We start from the raw sequence: 21,802 nt of genomic DNA, 5'->3' as shown, positions 1-21,802 counted from the left end.
CAAAAACAAATAATATTTAATAATATTGATATTACTTATTTTACCTTTTCCTAGTACCCTTTTCCTAGTAAAAGATCGTCCGAAGAATCCGAAAATGCATTCCGTTTTACGATTCAAAATCATGTTCATTGAAAAAATCATGACACGTTGAGAAGATGAAAATAATGCTATTTATCAACATTTTCTTAGTTATAGTTAACTAACTTTTTAAACTATTCAAAATTTCATGAAAAGTTCTTCATGAGGTACTTTGAGCACTTCTCTACCATGGTTAGTATGATTCCAACGTATTCAATTTTTACTCTTCATTTTGCGGGCTATATGTCTCAAATCATAAAATTCATAATGTTAACATCGCATTTACCTCTCATGCTTATTTTTTTTCGAAGATTTTTATTTTTCTAGCTGGTTTAATTGTGTTTCTAACATGATTGACACGGTAAAATTTCAAAGTGTAATTTATTATAAACCAACGCTGCCAATTGTGAAAAAAATCGTTATACCTGTATTTTTAAAAATTATATCTAGCAAAACAATGCCAAAGGGCCGTTGTGGGTTTGTAAACAAAGAGTGTATCCCTTTCATGCCAGATGTAAACACCCTCTAGCGTGAGCAGGACACACTCTTTGTTTACAAACCCACAACGGACCTTTGGCATTGTTTTGCTTGATATATAGATAAATATGCAAAAATCAGATAAAACTTACAAAAAATATATTTTCCATATGTATATTTCTCTGATTAGTTTGCAATACGTTTAAAAGCCATCACGATCTCCGACAAATTTTTGATTTTTTTTCTGAACCAAACCAAATTTTGTTTGTTTTCCAGTAAAGAGCATTTAAAAGACGTGCAGATGATAATTCAAAGCATTTTTTATTTATAATTCGTAAATTGATCGAGAACTAATCGAAAAATTGATTTGTTTACAACTAGCGCTTAGGATCTTTTTAAAACTAACTCAAGATTTTTTGAATTTAATTCATTCGACTTTTTCAAAAACCACTCGTAAGCGATGTTGACAGCTCCTGTCACGGTGACAGCTGACGATTAATGAACTAGACCCTTTAGGTTTTTCAATCGTTTCCTCTTCAATTCCAACAGGGTAGCCAGTTTGCAAAAATTTACAATATATGCGGCTAAATTGGTGATAATGATGTTAAGACAAAAATAAATCAACATCAGTTTAAATTTTGGGATACTTTGCAATCGGTCCTAACAATCATCTAAATCTCTAGCATCAATTTGCATTTTTATCGTTTAAAAAACATATTTTCATTGTTTCTGTTAATCATTTGCTTTTCAAAGCTTAGATTTCATTCAAATAATTACAGTAAAGAAATTCAATTCAAAATATTAAATTATAAAATTTCAATCAATTTCAATGAAATATCGAAATAAATTGATAAACAAAACTGGCAACACCTTGTTATGCATGTGTTGGTGATAGCCTTGAACCGACGGCAAAGTAGCTCCAAAAACTGATCCAACGCGGCTGATTTGAAAAAAATATTTTGAAATGAGTTTTTTTCGATAATAGAATAGTTATTTCAATGGTTTAGTGACGGAAAACAAGAAAGAATTAAATAAACAACAGTTACATTGCTCGGAAACCGGACGAAATTGCTTGGTGTCAGTGCAAAACAGAAAAAATCATCAAGGTGTCGCGAGCCAAATCTGATAAGCAACGAGGCCGGATTTTTTGGACCTAATTGATGTGCTAGGAAAATGAAAGCAAGTTCTAATGGCGTTGGAAAAAGTGGCTGAAAAAGCGGAAATAATCAAAAATGTTAACATTTTTGGAAGAGGTAAGATACAAAACGCTCCTGCCTACACTTTCTGTTGGTTGGATTCAGTGAATTCGTACTTTAAAAGCCTGAACTACCTCGATTAATAAAAATAGGTCCAAAATAGGTACTAGGTCCAAAATAGGGTCATATACCCTATTTTGTGAATTCAAAGTTTCGTAAATTTCAAATTTGCTATTTGAAAATGTTGTTGTTGTGAAGCTTTAAAATATTAAAATTGCAAAATAAACAAACAAAAAACCGGAATGTTCCTTTTTTGCCTTCCTCACCTTACTTAGAGAGTCTAAAAAATCAACTCAGAGTCAAAAAGTAAACAAATCTCTCTCTCTCTCTCTCTCCATACTTTTCCTGTCATTCTTGAACGACAAAACGGTCTACTTTTCGCTACCAAAAATATCAAAATGCAAAATTACCTTTCAATACAAGTGCTGAAAAGTTGAACTTTTCAGCACTAGTATCGAAAAGTAACTCTTTGCATTTTTTTTTATTTGAACGATCAATTTACTTGCCACTTGTATGTGAGTTTTTCGGAATTGCAAAAAAAAATCTAAGCGACTTGTTGCTAAACTTGATTTTTTTAAGTTTAAAAAGGCAAAAAGTGACTTCTGTCCGTAACTAAGTCAAACCTATTTTTTTACCTTTATTTTTACAAATTCATAAAAAAAATAACCCTAAAACTAATCGAATTCCTAATTATTAGCTTTTAAGGTAAAAATTAAGCATCAAAGTGGAATTCTTCTGAGTGTACGAATCAATTCCCACTCTTCGGCAAAAAATGTTAAAAAGACTCAAAAATAGCAAAAACCAAAAAGCATCGACTTTACGGGTTAACCTCTTTTAAACTTCAAACCGAGTGCGTCCCAACCGACAGCATAAAGGATGCAAATTCTGCAACTGCCCGACCGGCAGAATTGAATCTCAAATTTGTCCTGCCTCTTCCCCAATCACTCTCAGCAGCCTGCTATGCTGTGCTCTCGGCGAGTAGAGTCTCTCTTTTAAATATGTATTAGGAAGCCAGCCTACTGTGTGGGCAAATAAAAAGAGCTCGATCTTCTTGCGATCCTCTCAGTGTTCTAGTGAAAGTCGTCGCGATCGGTCGGTTCAGTTCGAAAGCGGACCCGCGGATATCAGTTGGGGTGTGATTTGTGAAGTTCTGGAAGCATATTTGTGGTGGGAGGCTCTGCTTCGATGGGATAACAAATCTGTGACTCAAAAGGACATCGAAGCAGGCTAGGTGATTGTTGGGAAACTGTGAAGAAGAACCCCCCTTTCGGAAACCATGGGTTTCAAAACGTGGCTAGTGGCAACGGCATGTTAGTATCTTTATCTTTTTGTGCAATTTTCGTGTTGCGAATTTGAAAAATTCCACACCCCAAAAGGAAGTAAGCTGCCCCAGCTGAGCGGAGCGAAACTCGGTTCTTATCAGTTTCGGAACTTTCTTTTCCGTTTACATCATTCTCACTGGTAAACTGACGATCATCGTGTCTCTATCAGTGCAGAGAAGGCAGAAGCAACAGAGAGAGAGAGAGAGTGCAAGAATGTGTCGTTTGGCATTTCGATGAAGTCATGTGGCGTCACTGTTAAGAACCACGCGCGTACGCGTAGTAGGCCGCGCTTCTTCAGGAGCTTATCGCAGTGTAATCCGGGGGGAGCGATGATTCAAGAGCATGGCGCCAAGCCTACTATGGTTGCCGGCGACGGCAGAACAGTGGGACGCTTGTTTGTGAAATTTAATCAGATTGTTTAAAAAAAAAAATGTTAATGAACGTCACATGTTTTTCTCACAATTTCACTGCAGTGTTGCTCGTGGGGTCTGTCGGTGCGTTTGACCTTTTTCCCGCGAACAGCGAGATCGTGTACCGGTTGGAGGCTGATGTGACGCTGGTGCCGGATCTGTCGGCCAAGTCCAACTACGTGTGGACGATGGTTGGGCAGCTGCACGTCCAGCGGTACGACGCCAGCAATCTGGCCGTTAAGGTAGGATGACGAGGAAGAGATGAGGATTGAATTGATATGTTTCAGGGAGTGTTTCCCGAGAAATTCAGACTTGAACTGTGCATGATTAGTGGTTGCAGATGTTTGCTGGTTTGGAAGTAAGATTTAAAGAATTGATTTTGATGATTTGATTCAATTGGGATCAAGCAGGCGGGTTAGGCAACCTAGTTAGAAATTAGTAAGAAATATGTTAGTCGGGTTTTGACCAATAATTTTTGTTATAAAATTGGAAATAATATTGATCAAAATAGCAATTCTCAACGAAATCCGAGAATAGAATTATTTTTTTATTTAGATTTAGATAAAACTTTGTGGGGCGCTATTCCATAGGATAGCATATTGCATCATTTGTCCGTTCATACAATCTTAGTTCATTCAAAAATGTTACTATAATTCCAAAATCTGGGACACAAAGATACGATTTTTTGAAAAAAAAAAAAATCAAAAATATTGGAAATCTATTCTAGTCAATTTCAAAAGTTAAATTTAAAACTAGCGTAACATTACAGATTCAAATTTTCAAAATTCAGAAATTCCATTTAAAAAGAGCCTAAACAGAAAAAAATTTCCCCGATCAGGTTCAAATTTTTTCTTGGGGTTCCTTGGCAAAAATAATTAGGCCCGTATTTTTTTTTTTGTTTGGCCACCTACATCGTGCCAGGGTGGTTAAAAATATGGCAATTTTCGCTATTTTTCGCAAAAACCACTTTTTTCAAAAAATCATGTCCCCGCGCTATTTCTTCCGATTTTAGCTGTCTTAGACGCAAAAGAAAGGTAATGAGTTTGGCTATTTGGGAAAAATAGCCTGAAGTTTCAAAAATCTAGCTTAACATTTGAAAAAATCGTATGAAAACTTAAAATGACGTTTTGATCGTGACCGAACCAAAGAGCCTATGTCTGAAAATTTTTTTATCGGATTCCTCGGAAAATTTCACACACCATAACAAAAAAAAAAATGGCGATGTCGAACCGTACGTTTCCGAGATATGATTATTGAAAATAAAAACTGAGTTTTTCGACGCGCCTCGCGCAGAAACAGGAGAATGATAAAAAAAAAAGAAAAAAAAAACATCTTTTTTCACTAAAACTGCGATAACTTTACAATATCAGCGATGACCTATTATAATACATATTTGGGTATCAAAATTTTCGTAATTGAAAGTCGCAACTTTTGGTACCCAAACATGTATAGGCCATCCCTGAAACAAAAAAAATACGGGTTTCATTATTTTGGCCAAGGAACCCCCAGAAAAATGTTGAGCCCGATCAGAGAACTTTTTTTTCGGTTTAGGCTCTTTTCAAATGGAATTGCTGAATATCTATTTTCAAAAGATTAGAAAGTTTTACAAAACTTCATTAAAAAAATCACATTAGCAGAGGATTTTTACAACCACCTATTTTTTTTTTTAAATTAACAGGCACCATCTTTAGAAATAAAAAAGACGCCTTTCATGCCACAAATAAGCCCTCAGGTGCCTATAGCTGAATAATTCTCTAAGTTTTCGCAAATCGACTTTTTTTTGTTACAACTTATTTGATTAAAAAAAAAAACTTTGTTCATGAATTTTTTATGTAATTAGTCTTTCCATACAAGGCTAACATTTGGCGGAATCTTCGTGCAAAATGAGCTAGTGCGATATTTTTATTTTATTTTATAACGTCAAAAGTTGAATTCAAAAAAACTCATTTTTTCATTTCTTTTTTTAAGGGAACTCAAGGAAACATTTTTGTTTGCGGTAAAGTTTAGAATGGCGTAACATGTGATTCCGTAGATACGACTTTTTTAAATGGCTGTATTTAAAAAAAATCTTAAAAATATTTCATGAAGGAAAAGCACCCCTGCAAAAAAGGTTCGAAAAGCTTATGCCTACAATTTTAAGTTTATTGGTAGGACTGCTGGTTGCTGAGGTACAGACACTTATAATTTAAATTTTGTCAAATCAAGCAAAACAATGTAAATGGGCCAATGTTGATTTGTAAACAAGCAGGTTGTCCTGCTCATGTCAAATGTAAACAACCACTGACATGAGCAGGACAGACTGCTTGTTTACAAATCCACATTGGCCTCGCCATTCAACTTTTTTTTTATTTAAAATTTCCTGCTCTTTTTTTACACTTTGCCAAAAAAATGAGTAAAGTTTTTTTTCAATTTAAAATTTTGTTTTGCCTCTTGAAATGATATTTAAAACAAATATTTGACTTTAATGTTTTTCTAAAAAAAATACTTCAGTATCACTTATCATTCGTAAAATATACTTTTTTGGTTCCCTAGAACATTAAAAAAAATCGAAATTTGATAAATATGTATTTTGAGAATGCAACTTTTAATGATGAAAAATCGAATAAAAATCGTTTTTTTCGCGTAACTTTTTTTTTCTGAAAAGAATCATATTCTACAACATTGCCGAAGACGCTAAATCAATCACGAAATTACCATGACACAGATTTTCTAATATTCACATGTCCATTTTTTGTACCTAAAAACTAATGATGCAAAAGAGCGTTTTTCGACATAGGGAAGCATGGGCAAAGATTCATCAAAACAAAATAAATAAATAAAAGTTAAAAGTCCCGACAAAAGTTCTGTGAATTTATCTTTAAAAAGATGCAACGTGCTTTTTGATTACAAATTTACTTTTAGCATTAAAAATGAAAGCTCTTTTTTGGGTCCCTAAAATATTGTCAAAACACAAAAATAAGGTTTTTTGGAAATCCATTTCTTGTGAAAAAATTACAACCCAGTGAGATATTGGCCCGAGTTTCGCTCGATCTTACCAAATTGGATTTCTAACTGGGAGATATTTGAATACAGCCACTAGCGTGCCCAGCTCATTGAGGAAGGTGGGGCAATAATAAGGACGTTTTGAAAAATACGTCATTTGTGGACACCCCCTGACCAAATTTAGAACAAATTTCTGAGGATGGTGGGGCAGTTGCCCCATGTTGCCCCACCCTGTGCACGCTAGTGAATATAGCCCAAAATCGATTATCCGAAGGTTTCTAAGGAACTTCGAACTCCATCCAATTTGCTCATTTTCACTATTTAACCCTCTACAACCTAACCCCGCCTTTAGACGGGCTTCGATATAAAAAATCGCCAAAAATCAATTTTCCAACCGATTTTTGATCTTTAAAAAGCATTGGAAAGAAGAACTCTTAAAATTTTAGAAAATTTCAGGGTTGGAAGTTTAACTTGTTTTATGTGACTTTGCCAATGTTTTCAAAAATATCATTTTTTAAGGGTTAACTTTGGCTGTGTTTTTTACTAACATTTCTGCCATATTATGTGAAATGAAGTATGCAGTAATTTTTGTAGTGTCCCAGACTATGCCTCTACGCATTTTTTTGCAATTTAAATGATGATTGTGCCATTCGATAGCAGAAAATGTGAAAAACATGCAAATAATTGAAAAAGTGACTGTAAAAACGTGAAAAATTAAATAGGCAAAATGTAATTATATTAGGTGGTAGAATAGGCCAAATACCAAGCCAAATACTACCAAAAACAAACATAAACTAAACAAGATAGATGCAAATTAAAATACTAAAAATAAAACAAGAAAAACATAAAACAAGAGAACTAAAATTTTTTGTAGAAAAAAAAGTTGCTCAAAATGCCCTCTTGAACACGTGAAAAATAAATATTTTCGAAAAAAAAAATTTGGGCAGTAGAGGGTTAAACAATTTATTTTTTAAAACTGTTTTTCTGTACCAAAAAAAAAAAACAGAATCGAATAGCAACACTTTTCAAAATAAATGCTGAAAAGCTCTACTTTTCAGCATTGAAATTGTTTCGAAAAGTGATACTTTCCAACATTTTTATTTATTTGAATGATTTATTGACAAAATACATGAACATTTGACGTTTTATTTTCACTCAAAGGGTGTTTTTACGGATTGCAAAATAATGGTTTTGAGTTGCTTACAACATTTTTTTGCAATTCCTTAAAACGCCGTTCAAAACAAAAAAGAATTGAAAAATGTTACTTTTCGATACTACTTCTTTTCAGCACTCATTTCAGTGCTTAAAAGTAGTACTTTTTTGAAAGGTATTAATTTTCCATTCTGTTATTTTTGGTAGAGAAAAATAAGCCTTTCCGTCAGTCGAAAATGACAGGAAAAGTAAGTAGTTTCACGACGGAATTGCAAAAAAAAAGTTGTATGGAACTACTATTTCATAGATCTAGGGTTTTTTTTCTCAAAATTTAGTTTCCCTAAAAGAGCACTCAGCTAGCAAATTCTAAACGTAGAAAAATGCTCATGAATTGATCGATATTGAAGCTTTTCGAAATTGCTGAATAGCAAATGAGCTAAATTCTAATAAAAACACAAATTGAATTGAATTGAAAAAGTCATTTTAAATCATTTGCCTACATACATTTCGCCCTCGTCACAAACAATCGCAGATCACGCTGGACGTCGATTCGGCCCATCCCCCGGAGAACAACGTGGCCACCGACATCCTGATGGAACCGTTCCGGGTCGTGATTGCCAACGACAGTACGGTGCTGAGTATCCTGTTCAAGGAGCATGAAACCATCTGGTCCAGCAATATCAAGCGCGCGTTGGCCTCGTTACTGCAGGCCCACGGCGATGGCCCGGGGGCGTTCGTCGTCGAAGAGCAGACCATTTTCGGCAGCTGTCCCACGGAGTACTTTGTGGTGAACAAGTCGAATGTGTTTGAAATTTCCAAAACGTACGACATGGACCGGTGTAACATCTATCCGGGTGGGATTTATTTGACGCGGAGTAACATTCCGTTGAACTTTTGCACGGCCCACAAGCAGGAGCAGGCGATAACGTCGCGGATTGCGAACTATAAGCTGCGGAAGGTTGAACCGTACCGGTACATGCTGCTTGAGGTGGACGGGACCATGCGGACGAATGTGAGGACGTTCGAGTCGTATCATCCGCAGTTTTTGTACACGAAAGTTCAGCTGAAATACGTTAGCCATGGTGCGATTGCTCAAGCGCTGGACGTTGTCCAGGGGATGGCTCTGCTTTATAGTCCGATGCTGTTTATAAGTCCCGAGGCCGAAGCGACCGGTGGCCGCAGTCCCAAGTCCAAGGAGAAGCTCGTCAAACGTACGGCCGACCTGTTGAGCACGCTGGCTGACAATCTCGAGTCGGTAGACTCGAAGTTGAAAGAACCGTACGACGAAACGGTGAGTGAGATCATCCGTTTGATGGGGACCATGGATTTGGACACGCTGAAGCTACTGTTTGAAGAGATCGACTTGGGTACGTCGTACCGACAGGAAACTGCCCGGAACATCCTGCTGGAAATCATCCCTCGAACGGGAACGGCCGCAACGATCCTGCTGACTCGTGAGCTGATCATCAACCAGCAGGTCAACCCGACTACGGCGGTCCAACTGCTGATCTCGTTGCCGTTCTACATGTCCGAACCGTCGTACGATCTGCTGAAGGAGTGCGAAGTGTTCCTGAGCTTCGGCGCGGACCGGCCCGACATCAAGCACGCCGCCGTCCTGAGTTACGCGACCATGATCTACAACACATTCGTCGCGGGCAAAGTGACCAAAGACGTGGTTGAGAAGTACGTCAAGATCTACTTTGACATGTTTTTGAGTGAGTTTTAGCAGTGTGTTGAAGGAGGAGGGTTCACGAGCTCTAGCAATCTTCCCCCTTTCAGACAGCTTCGAGTACGAGCAGCAGATGCTGTACCTGCAGGCACTCGGAAATCTGCAGCTGGAGAACGTGGCCGAGTATCTGGATCCGATCATCAAGGCCGATTACGCCCAAAACACCGACATCCGGTTCCTGGCGATGTGGGCCACGATGCCGACGGCCCACCTGCGTCCGAACCAGGTCTACGAGACGTACTGGCCCATCTTTCACTCCAAGAGCAGCCCGCTGCAGCTGCGCGTGGCCGCCTTCACCATGCTGCTGGTTTCGAACCCCACGCCGGGCCGGCTGCTGGGTCTGTACAGTGTCATCAAGACGGAGAACGACCCGCACATGATCAACTTTTACCGCACGACCGTGCTGAGCATCTCGTCGACGACCTATCCCTGCTATCAGCATATGTAAGATTACCATCTTTTAAAAGAGTTCCAATTATCTTTTTTCTTCCCTCCTACAAAAAAAGGAAGCAACTGCTAGCCTACATGACCCGCCAGCTGCCCAAGGCTCCACCGTCCAAGTACTGGGTCACCGGCAACTACCTGTTCGACTACCGCGACCGCAAGTTCCACATCGGATCGATGCTGCAGGCGCTGCTGATCGGCAGCCACCGGACCGACCTGCCCATGATGGCGTACGTCAAGTTCGACACCGAAGCCCTCGGGCGGTTCACCGGTCAGCTTGGGGTAAGTGTGTCTCACAAAACTGCCACCGTCTCCATTGAACACTGCTGAACCACCCTGCGTCTCCACCGGTTTAGTTCTACATCAAGGCACGTGGCCTAACGGACGCCGTCATTCACCGGTTGACCAACCTGAACTCTAGCTATCTGAAGATGGATCGGCTTACCAGTATCCTGAAGTCGATGAAGATGCCCGCGTCCAACCCGACACCGCTGCACTTTGAGTTTATCGTTCAGTTTGAGGGAAAAGCGGTTCTTTCGTACCACCTGAACCAGACGACCTTTCACAACTTGACCGACGGGGATTGTGAGTATTCTACAGGGGATTTTGTCGTGATCTGATCTTATAAAACCGTCAACTGGGGCGAATCGGGACAACAGTCTGGAATAGGGACAGCAATTCCTTCGAAGTGTCAAACGATTTTTTGAGTTGTAAACGGAAATCAAGGTTCCAGCAACACTTTCAACGCCAACTAAGATGAGCTATTAAAATTATCACAAATGAAACGCGAAACACTTTCTGACAGCTCAATACGTTTTTTTTTTCTTTTTCAAAAACGTATTAAAATATTAGGCAAAGTGCGAACCTCGGAAAGGAACACGGTCAAGAAAAGTTGCGGATTTATTGCGTGACCTCGGTGACTCTCCTAAGAAATGTTGACAGTTCGGTGTTTGAGCGCTTTGGGCCGTACAAGCGCCTGAGATTCTTTCGCATTCGCATCATGGAGGATGTGATCTTAGCGGGTTGCAGATTGGAAATTTTCGTCTTGTTAATGTGATGATTGTCAAGCCCAGATTGCTTCTGAGATTTCCTAAATTCTGGAGTTTTTTTAAAAAAAAAAGGTCCAATAAACCAAAATTTCAGTTTTTGCATTTGGGTGTTTTCAATACCCCTGACTCAAGGCGGTTTCAAAAACACCCATAAAGCAAAAACTGGAAATTTGGTTTATTGGACCTTTAACTTAACTTTTAAATTTGAAAATTATAAAATTCTAAAAAATATTCTTAAATTCTAGGACTCTAAAGCTCTTTAATTTTAAAATTCGAAAATCCTGAAAATTTACAATTATTAAAAAATATTCTAAAATTCTAGGAGTCCTAGAATTTTAGAATATTTTTTAGAATTTTATAGTTTTCAAATTTAAAAGTTACTTAAAAGTTTCTAAATTCCCGTCCCAAAATTTTAAGATTTTATTAAACTTTTAAAATTTTTAAACTATTTAGTTTTTAAATTTCTGAATTTATGTATTTTTGAATTTAAAAAAAAGTTCCAAATTTTCTACGTTTAATTTTTTTTCCAAGAAAAATAAGATTTCAACTGCCTTAGAATTTTTATTAAGTTTGGAATTGTTTTTTTATGTTCCCAAATTCTAAAAAAAAATAAATAAAAATTTTACAACTTAAGAGTTTTAGAAATCTTCCCACACGGTCCCGGTTTCGAGACGAGATTTGTCTGATCACGCCTTCCGTCGGACGGGGAAGTAAATGTTGGCCCCGGACTAACCTAAAAAGGTTAGGTCGTTAGCTCAGTCCAGGTGCAGGAGTCGTCTCTCTGGGTCCTGTCTCGGTGGAGTCGCTGGTAGGCAGTTGGACTCACAATCCAAAGGTCGTCAGTTCGAATCCCGGGGAGGATGGAAGCTAAGGTGTAAAAAGAGCTTTGCAATTGCCTCAACAATCAAGCCTTCGGACACCTAGTTTCGAGTAGGAATCTCGCAATCGAGAACGCCAAGGCAATGCTGTAGAGCGAATAATTTGATTTTTTGATTTAGTTCTAGAAATCTAAAATTATTTTTATTTACAAATTTTAGTAATTTAAAAAAAAATAAAAATGCTAGAATTTTCAAATCAAAGTTTTTTTTTTAAGTTTTAGAATTTTATTTTTCAAGGTTTTTGATTTATGTATAAAACATTATTTTAAATGTTGATGTTGATCGTAGTAATCGGTGCGTGCGGGCGTGAATTTTTTTTACTGCGTCATGTTTTTTTTTTCGAATTTAAAATTAACCTTCTAGGAAAATTTTAGAAAATTAAAGTGTCTAAACCAGATATTAGATCCGTATTTTGCCTTTTCTGACAGTTGGTTGTAATGTCATCATTCGCGGAAAACTTTGTAAGGTGTAAGCTGCCAAAGCGAAGAACTGGACATTTCTGCAGAAAGTGTGAAGTCTTCCGAGTGTTGGTCCAGAAGGGATTTCTACTTTCTTTTCGTATGGATATCGTTGAAGACGTCGGGAAGCTGTTCCAAGGAAATTGGAATGTTGGGTTCCGATCCCTACGAAATCTACCAAGCCGATGGATCGGAATTTTGCTTGTGAAGGAGATTTATTATGGATCGTTGAATCTGAATCTTGATTTGGTGAGATCTATCCATTTTATCTACCATTATTTGATAGAAGATTTTTTTTTTCTCTTATTTTATATAATATTCTATTGATCAAATGATATATCCATATTATCCCTTTCCCACCTTCCCTTTCTCCTATCCTCATTTCCTCCTTCCCCCTTTAAATATTATTATCTGCCAAATTTACACTAACACACCACACCACAACTGATTCGGAGCGTTTGGTACGGTATGTCCACGCATCCTTCCTCCCCTGATGATTCTGTGAAATGTGATCCGTTCACAGAATCTGTCTCTGCGGTTAATGCAACACAGTAGGCCTGGCCGCTTTAATTTTTGCTATACATTTTCGGGGTAACTCGGATGTACTGTAATCATTAATATTGACAAGAAAGGACTTGAGGCGTAATCTTACCACAAGTTCTTCCAGGATGCTTTCTTCGGACTGGCTGCGCTTGTGTTCGATTAGATTAGATTAGATTAGAAAACATTATTTTAAATGTTGCTCTTTTAAAATTTTAGAAGAATTTATTGTTTTATTTTGTTTCAGTCTTGATTTTTAGAAGTTAAGATTTTTTTGATTATTTGCTTATTATTTTACTTCTATTATCATTTCCAACTTTAAAAGTTATTAATTTTAATCGTTTTAATTATTTCGGAGTTATTGGAGGTTACTGTCGGAAGGAGATTCTCTTCCCCTGAGGACACCGTGAGTGATTTTGCTTGTTCGCATCCAACCATCCCCTTTTGGCCCTTCATACGGCAGTAATTTGAAGATGCTCCCTTTAAGTCTGAGCCACTGTAATTCTAGGCAACCGCTACATAGGTCATCCTTGTGGCCCTGTTGGTTATCCCATCAAATCAAATCAAATCAAATCAAAAATTTTAATCGTTTTAATTATGTTTTGTGGGTTTTGACTGAGAATTTCAATGTTTTAAAATTTTCAAAACTTTTAAATCTTTTAACTTTAGAATTTTTTAGTTCTTGGATACCCAAAATTTTGTATTGTATGCACATTGAAAAGAAACAGTTTTTTCAGTCAGCACTTTGCTGGCTTTTTCTGTCAAAATAAAAAAAAATAAAAAAAAAATAAATAAAATATTTAGAAATGTTCTGTAAAACATTGTTCAATTCCGAACTTTAAAGTTCTTCAAAATTAGAATTATTGTTTTTCGAATTTTAAAATGTTAGAATTTTAAAATTAATGTTTTTTTAAGTTTAAGATTTTTATTTTTCAAGATTTGATCATTGCATATTTTTTTCGAATTTTTCGATTTTTTCCCTTTTAGAATTTAAGTGTTTTAGAATTTTGGAAGTTCAAAATTATTTAATTTTATTTAGTTTTTGCATTTTAAAATTATTTGTTTTTTTTTATATATATTTATTTTTACTTTGGAATTTTTAATTTCTTGAATTCAAAGGTTTTTTTCAATTTTTAAAGTTTAGAATTTAAAAATTTGATAATTAAAGATCAAAACAAAATTTTTAAGTTTTTAAATTTTAGTATTTTAAAAGTTATAAATTTTTAATCTTTGAATTATATTGTTTTAGTTTTTGAATAAGAATTTAACTATTTTAAAAATTGAAAATTTTAAATCATTAAATTTTGGAATTGTTGAGTTCATTAATTCCAAAATTCTAAAATTTTTGATGATTTCAAAATTTTAAATTTTAATTTTAAAATTTTAAAAGTTTACTAATTTTAGAATTTCACGATCGTTAATTTTTTTAAAATAAAAAAACATTTTAGAATGTGATAGTTTAAATATTTTGGAATCTTAAAGTGTTAAAATTTTACAATGTGAATTTTTGTAGATCATTTACAGAAAAATATAGTTTAGAATTTTTGAAAATCCAAATTATTTTTTTTTGAATTATAAATCTAAAGTTTTAGAATGATAGATTTTTTGTTTTAATTTAAGATTTAAGAAATCTTTAAAATCTTTTAATTTAAATTTAGATTTTTTTGGATTTTATGACTTTTTAGAATTTTGATCTGTTTTTTTTCCGTATTTTAAAGTTCTTGAAAACTAGAATTATTGTTTTTCGAATTTTAAAATGTTAGAATTTTAAAACTAACGTTTTTTTCAATTTTTTCCCTTTTAGAATTTTAGTGTTTAAAAATTTTGGTAGTTCAAAATTAAATATTTTTTTTTTTAGTTTTTGATTTTTAAAATTATTTGTTGGATTTTATTTATTTCTTTTTTACTTTGGAATTTTTAATTCCTTGAATTCAAAGGTTTTTTTTTCAATTTTTTAAGTTTAGAATTTCAAAATTTGATAATTAAAAAGATCAAATCAAAATTTTTAAGTTTTTAAATTTTAGCATTTTAAAAGTTATAAATTTTTAATCTTTGAATTATATTATTTTAGTTTTTGAAGAAGAATTTAACTATTTTAAAAATTGAAAGTTTTAAATCATTAAATTTTGGAATTGTTAAGTTCATTAATTCCAAAATTCTGAAATTTTTGATGATTTCAAAATTTTAAATTTTAATTTTAAAAGTTTACTAATTTTAGAATTTCATGATTGTTAATTTTTTTTAAATAAAAAACATTTTAGAATGTGATAGTTTAAATATTTTGGAATCTTAAAGTGTTAAAATTTTACAATGTGAATTTTTGTTGATCATTTATAGAAAAATGTAGTTTAGAATTTTTGAAAATCCAATTTTTTTTTGAATTATAATTCTAAAGTTTTAGAATGATAGATTTTTTGTTTTAATTTAAGATTTAAGAAATCTTTAAAATCTTTTAACTTAAATTTAGAATTTTTTAATTTTATGAGTTTTTAGAATTTTGATCTGTTTTTTTTTTTGCAAAAAAATATGATTTTTCTTTTTGATTTAACTAATTGTTAACAAAAAAAAACAAAATTCACACTATTGATATTCTCTCCTTCAAAATTCAGCATTTTGAGATTCGGCCTTATGGAGCAGCTTTGGATTATCAATTCACAATAACATTGAATACATAATTATTTGAACGTTAGCAATTTTCAGTCGCATTCAAATTTAGGAAATTCAACTTCCAAATTATTCAATTTATTTTAGTTTTTCATATATACTTAAATATTTATAGTTAGAGAGAGATATATCACAAGATGCAAAGTTTTGTATAAATTTTCAAGGAATTTTCATGTTAAGTGTACAATTTTTTACAATTTGTAACATAGCCTGGCAAAACGATTGCAAACGACGTTAAATTTTCTATAAATTTCCACTGTATTTGCAATTTAAAAAAATAAATTACAGAGATTTTTTTTTGCGAAAATCCATTTCAAATTATAAAAACCCCAAACATTTTAAAAATATGGTTGAATTTTTTTTTCAATTTAAATTAGTTATCTCCGATAAAATTATCTTAATTCGAGAACGATAAAGGTTATTGTAACCAACTTTGTTAATAACTTTTCCCCTCCAAAAGTAATCAACCGGATCAACTTCCTGCTGCGGGACAGCCACATCAACATGCAGATCGTGCGGCGCCCGTTCATGATCAAGTACGCGCTGCCGACGCTGATCGGCACGCCGGCGGACATCCTGATCGAGAACACGGTGCTGGCGACGATCCGGGGCAACACGACGCAGCAGATGATGATGGACCGGGTGGCGCGCAGCAACCAGGTCGACCTGCGGTACTCGTCGTACGCGGTGATCAAAATCCGCAGCTACAACCCGATCGAGGACATTGAGTACTCGACGATCCGCGAGCAGGGCTTCCTGGTGTACATTCCGATCAACAACGAGATCGTGTGGGATATTGCGAGCAAGTCGATCAGCTACGCTTTTTATCGGCCGGACGGGTTGACCAGCGGGGTGTCGCTGAAGAGTCGTACGAGGAATACGCCGTCGGATTCGGCGTTGATTATGCGCGATCGGTTGGAACCTAAAGAGGAAGAGATTGCTGGGTTTGGGTATACGTTTGATGATTTGGGGATTCAGTTTATGGCAAGGGCGCACGAGGACTACACTAAAGACAACGTGATGTTTATGCTCGAGACTGACGTGCTGGACAATGCCAAGGTTCTTTCGGGGGCGCCGTTCTCGCTGGTCAACCATGTGCTCCGACTGATTAACCTGATTCAGCTCAACACGATCCACATCGGGCGGGACAAACACTTGACGCTGCTGGTGTCGAACCGGCAGAAGACCCGCCTCCAGGGAACGCTCAAGTGGGACGTCGAAAACTACTCCCGCCAGACGAACGTGTCCGAAAACGAAGTGTTCCGGGTGAATTTGATTCTGGCGCATACGATCCCCAAGCCGGAAGGAAGCCGCGACGAGGTCAAAGTGCTGCACAAGTGGGAACTGACGTCACAGTTCACCGACTACAAGAGCAACAACGCGGCCAAGTTCTTCTTCTCCGTCACCCGCCAGGAGTGGAACAGTTCAAGCTGGAAGGTGAGCGCGCTCAATTAAATTCAATTATAATCAATTTTCAGCGTTTGTCTTTTTATTTGGTGCGCGATTGCGCTTTCTACATCGGCGGCAAATTATCGCGTGATGGCGCGAATAAAATCAATTTTGCAGACTCTTGCAAGCAAACTAACGATTTAATACAAATTGTTCTAAGCAGGTCTTGTTACGTCGATTGTCTCCGTAAATCTTAAAGCAAGCTGATTTGTCAATCTCTACACCTTTGGTGCCGACTCGGACGGCTTCGTCTCCGACGGAGATGCTTCCGCTGGTTTCTCCTCTTCCTTCACATCCTCAGTGTTCTTCTCCAGCTCGATCAGCTCCTTGATGCCGTCGTACATCTCCTTGACCGCTTCGTACTCGGTGAGGCCGAGCCGTCGCTTGTTCGAGATGTCAAAGACGCCCTTCTCGGACTCGGTGTGCTCGCCGCGGGTGCCCCGAACCTGCAGCTTGTACTTGGCGGCCGCCTCGTCCAGCTTTTCGCGCACCTTGCCCAGCTTGGGCAGCTTGATGTGCACAGAGGCGCGGATCGTCGTACCGAGGTTGGACGGACAGAAGGTTAGGTAGCCCAGGCGTTCATTCCGCACGAAGGCCATGTCTTTGCCGATGGTCTCCACGGCGGTTTTGAGACGTTGGTAGATGGCACCTAAAAAAGGGGCAGTTAATTGTGAGGGTACGAGATTAATGTTGAGTAAAGCTTACCCAAATCTCCGCCCTTGTCCATCGAGATGATACGCAGGTGGTCTTCTTCGTTGACCCAAACCACAAAGGTTTTCGGCTCGTTCAAAAAGATGGCTCGTCCAATGGGCCAGAACCGGCAGGCATTCGCCGTCTGCAGAAACTTGTCGCCTTCCTTGAACAGGTAGTGATCGTCGATGAGCTGTGTCTGCAGTTCCTTGGTCATCCCCTCCAACGGGTGGAACACGCCCTTCAGATCGTCCTGCAGCCCTTCCAGGACGGTCTTCACGCGCTCCATAATCTGCTCGTAGTGGTCCATCGTCATGCGCGGGTTGAACGGGAAACCTTCGATCGACCTTCCGCAGCGAACCCTCGTCGAAACGATAAACTCGCCCTCCGGGTCCAGATTCTCGAACGTGGTTGCGTCTCCCCAGTCGCTGGCCGGGTGCGTTTTGTCATCGCCAAAGTCAACGTGGTACTCGTTGATGACCTTCTTGAAGAGCGCTCCAAACAGCTCGTAACATTCGGCGTCCGCCGCGTACAGTCCAACGCCCGAGTCGTGGTGCTCCAGCCCGGACTGAACGCAATCCAGCAGGGTCGATTTGAGGGCCGTCTTCTTCTCCTTCAACTCGTTGAAGACCTCTTCCGTGAGGTGCTTCTTGAGCAGCGACGTGCAGGCCTCATCCTCCTTGAGCTTGTCGAATCCGGCGGTCAACGCGAGCGCAACTTCGCTCGAACTCCGTCGGACTTCGCCCTTCATGGACATGATCTCCTTCTTCAGGCAGCAGATTTCCTTCTTCGAATCCGCCAGGTCCTTGGTCATCTCGGTGACCTGCTCGTCCGTGGGACACGTCTCGCACATGATCTGCCGGAGGAACTTGCACGCATCCTCCGGTTTCTGTTCCTGCTGGTACAGCTTGATCAGGGCCTTCGAGAGACAGTCGATGGCCCCGGCCCCTTCCAGGTACTTCCGGAACGCCTCCCGCTTTTGTTCCAACTTGCAAAAAATCGATACCATCATTTCAAGCGAAATAAAATCAAAATTTTCTAAACTTACCGAAGCCATGCTAATTTAGCTGAAATAGGTTCCAATTTTCAACAAATTTTAACCGCAAAATTCCGATCCACACGAAATTTTTCACCTGCTGCCAAAGTGCTGAACGAAAATTTTCACTCTGCCCTCCGAACGTTCCTAACAACTCCAGTGCCTACTGCGATGAAATTCCAAAGGTCCTTGTTGTCTTTGCATCGCCATAGTAACGACGAGGTCGCGCGCGCAAACACGCAGCCACCACGTGGAGGTGCGTCAATTGATGGCACGTGTTCACTATTCGTTTTTCGACCGAATTAGGTCAAGGAGAGGAAAATTGTTGATTTTTTCGGGGGGAGAAAACGATAATCAATAGCAATGTTAACGCTCTTCCCCCTTTTCCCGCAGCTATGCCTGTTTGCCGACTACGAGCCGCTGGTGTTCCTGAAGCGTCCCTTCAGCCTCACGGGCCACCTGGCCTTCAACGAGACGCGCGTTCCGAAGCGCTGTCCCGACTCACCCCGCATCACGTTCAACGTGTCCTACCATCTGCCCAAGTACGTGCACGACTTCTACAACATCCTCGACACCGGCGACGCAAACTGTCCCAAGGAGATTCTCCGGTTGACGCCGCCGCCGTTCTCCGGGAATTGCAGCGCGGAAACGTTCGCCCCGCTGACCACCGTGTCCGGGCTGGACGCGAGCTTCAAGTTTGAGAAACTGCCCTCCTGGAGCGTGAACCTGCTGCACCGGCTAGACCACCTGGTGTCGGCGGTCGTGCCACGACGTGTGCAAACCCTAAACATCACCGACCACCTGGACGTGCACATCAAGACGACGCGCTGGAACAGCGACACGGACATCACCATCAACGGGGGAACGATCTGGATCCCGACCCGGTACAACTACAACGAAAAGCTGCACCATCCCAAGAAGAACAGTATCGACTACGGATTCACGAGTAAGTTACCACAAATGAACCACTTCTCACCCCAATACAAAACTCATCTCCCCTCAAGGTATGTGCAGTCTGGTCAACAACAAGCTCACCACGTTCCACGACCGAATCATCCAGCTGACGCCGGAACTCCGGCAGGACTTCCGCGCCAACGATACCTTCCTCCTGGCGGCGGACTGTTCCGACTCGCCCAAGCTGGCCGTCTTCATGCTGGACAACGCCAAGGGCATCCAGATCTACACCGGTGGTAACTACGTCGTGTACGAAATTGCCAACCAGCAGGAAACGGACCCGATCCTGAACATCAACGACGAGCAACTGATCAACCTGCGCAACGTGGTGTACCAGTACCCGCCGGACGAGGAGATCTACGACTTCCGGGTGTACCTGGACGACGAGGACGTGCTCATTCTGGAGAATCAACTGAACGGAGCGGTGGTGCAGTACGACCGGAAGTCCATCGCGAGCATCCTGCTGCCGACGGTGCACAAGGGGCGGATGTGCGGACTGTGCAGCACCCGGATTCATTAGAGTAGATGTTTGTGTATTGCGAAACGTGGTTCATGACCATTTTGATATAGCTTTCTGATATATAGTGAATAGAGTTATTTTTTATTGTAGCAAAGCACGTGAATATATCAAGATAATGTATTCTTCAACCAAAACGGTACTTGTTTTTATTACCTTCTTATGATTTTGCAATGCGTTTCTTGAGTAGGTATTCATAAATATCTGAAAGTCAAACTATAGTTTACGTCATTGCTAATCGGATTAAAAGTTTGAAAGTTGTAACAACTTAAAAAAAAAACTCAGTTAAACAAATTGTTTCTTTAGTATGCAGTCCAGACTTGGCTATACAAAGTTCTCGGAAAAAATCACTTCGGATAAACGAATCGCAAATTTGAGTCTTTGAACTCGAATATGAGCTAATAATAATGGTTAAAGCAATTTGGTAATGTAACATGCGATCAATCATTAATTTTTTTTCTAAAATTGGCTCGCAGACCTAAAATTGGATGCTTGACATGTGAAAATAAAAAAATAAAAAAAAAAAACAAGAAACAAAAATTGTCGTGATTCGATTATCTGAACTTAGGTAGTTTAATTCCTTCGGATAATTGAAACATCGGATTATATATTGTCGATTACATTTCGCCGCGATTTTTACATTTTCATTTTTGGATGAAACTTTGTCCATGCATTCACTTTTTATCACTAAAAGTTGAATTGAGTCCTAAAATGAAGCATAGATTGCTGATATTATTGTTTACAGCGATAAAGCTTATTTTTCTGAGTACAATGACCCTTTGTACGACCACAAAGAGTTTAAAATGGATTTTTAAATCAATTTTGAAAAATTTACCTCGCGGTCCTTCTTGACAGCTCGTTCCAAGGGGACCATAGTTGATCCATCGAAAAAATGTTGTCTTGTCAAACAAAATTTTTGCATTAAAATGAAAAAAAGTGATCAGAAATGGTTTTTAATCGTGTTTTTTACCGTTGTACATAAAAATTGACATAGGACTTTAGTACCCAATTGAAATAATTTTAAAATTTTAATATTAGGCAGAACTTTTGAAAAGTTATAAGATAGAAATTTTCCTTATTTCATATTTATTTCGGCAAAATTCTAAAAAAATTCAAATATCAGAAAACTTCGCACAAGTTTCAATTTTTAACATTGAAAACAAAGCCAATCGTTTCCAAGATATAAAATTACAGTCCACACTCGATTACCCGGAGGTTTTCATTTTCTTGTTTTTTAACATAAAATTTTAGTTCTACGACCCCATTTTAGTAAAATTTGAGGTGTTGATTGCCTCCCCGATTGCATCACCGGCATTTTGGCCGCCATTTTAGCGTAGTTTAGCAGTCATACCTAATCAAAAATCAGACGTTTTTTTGTGAGGCTATATCTTATCTTTCAGAGAGAAAATTACAGGAAATTTTATCAGCTTTTCAAAAATATTTTTTTCAGTTGTGGTTTTTCTTCCAAGAATATTTTTTGAAACTGAAAAAAAATCTAAAAATCGCAAATTTGTTGATTTTACCATATGTTGTATAAGTACTTTTCAATTAAAATTCTGTTTAAAAGACATATTTTTAAAATTATTTTTGTCCGATTTTTTTCAAAATTTCATATCTTTTAAACCAAATTGTGCAACATCACGCACTATGGCTCACAATATGTATTTTAAGTTCCATAAAACATAAAAATAACTCAAAATAAAAAAATTATTTTGGG

General features: G+C 37.9%; 2 protein-coding genes across 2 annotated transcripts; one reads left to right on the top strand and one right to left on the bottom strand.

The window, feature by feature from the left end:
* Positions 1 to 2,882: 2,882 nt before the first annotated feature.
* Positions 2,883 to 20,222, top strand: LOC6033065 (vitellogenin-4). Its single transcript, XM_038261561.1, has 9 exons — positions 2,883 to 3,121; positions 3,607 to 3,785; positions 8,210 to 9,392; positions 9,457 to 9,850; positions 9,913 to 10,132; positions 10,207 to 10,435; positions 15,900 to 16,876; positions 19,008 to 19,560; positions 19,619 to 20,222. The coding sequence occupies exons 1-9, from the start codon at positions 3,088 to 3,090 to the stop codon at positions 20,086 to 20,088; spliced, it is 4,239 nt and encodes a 1,412-aa protein (XP_038117489.1). The 5' UTR covers positions 2,883 to 3,087; the 3' UTR covers positions 20,089 to 20,222.
* LOC6033066 (arginine kinase Lit v 2) lies at positions 16,910 to 18,779 on the bottom strand. Its single transcript, XM_038261562.1, has 3 exons — positions 18,627 to 18,779; positions 17,594 to 18,566; positions 16,910 to 17,537 (listed from the first exon to the last, which is right to left on the bottom strand). The coding sequence occupies exons 1-3, from the start codon at positions 18,633 to 18,635 to the stop codon at positions 17,107 to 17,109; spliced, it is 1,413 nt and encodes a 470-aa protein (XP_038117490.1). The 5' UTR covers positions 18,636 to 18,779; the 3' UTR covers positions 16,910 to 17,106.
* Positions 20,223 to 21,802: the final 1,580 nt, after the last annotated feature.

The sequence above is a fragment of the Culex quinquefasciatus genome, chromosome 3, assembly GCF_015732765.1.
Source record: "Culex quinquefasciatus strain JHB chromosome 3, VPISU_Cqui_1.0_pri_paternal, whole genome shotgun sequence".
NCBI lineage: Eukaryota > Metazoa > Arthropoda > Insecta > Diptera > Culicidae > Culex > Culex quinquefasciatus.
This window is presented reverse-complemented; position numbering and strand designations above follow the sequence as displayed.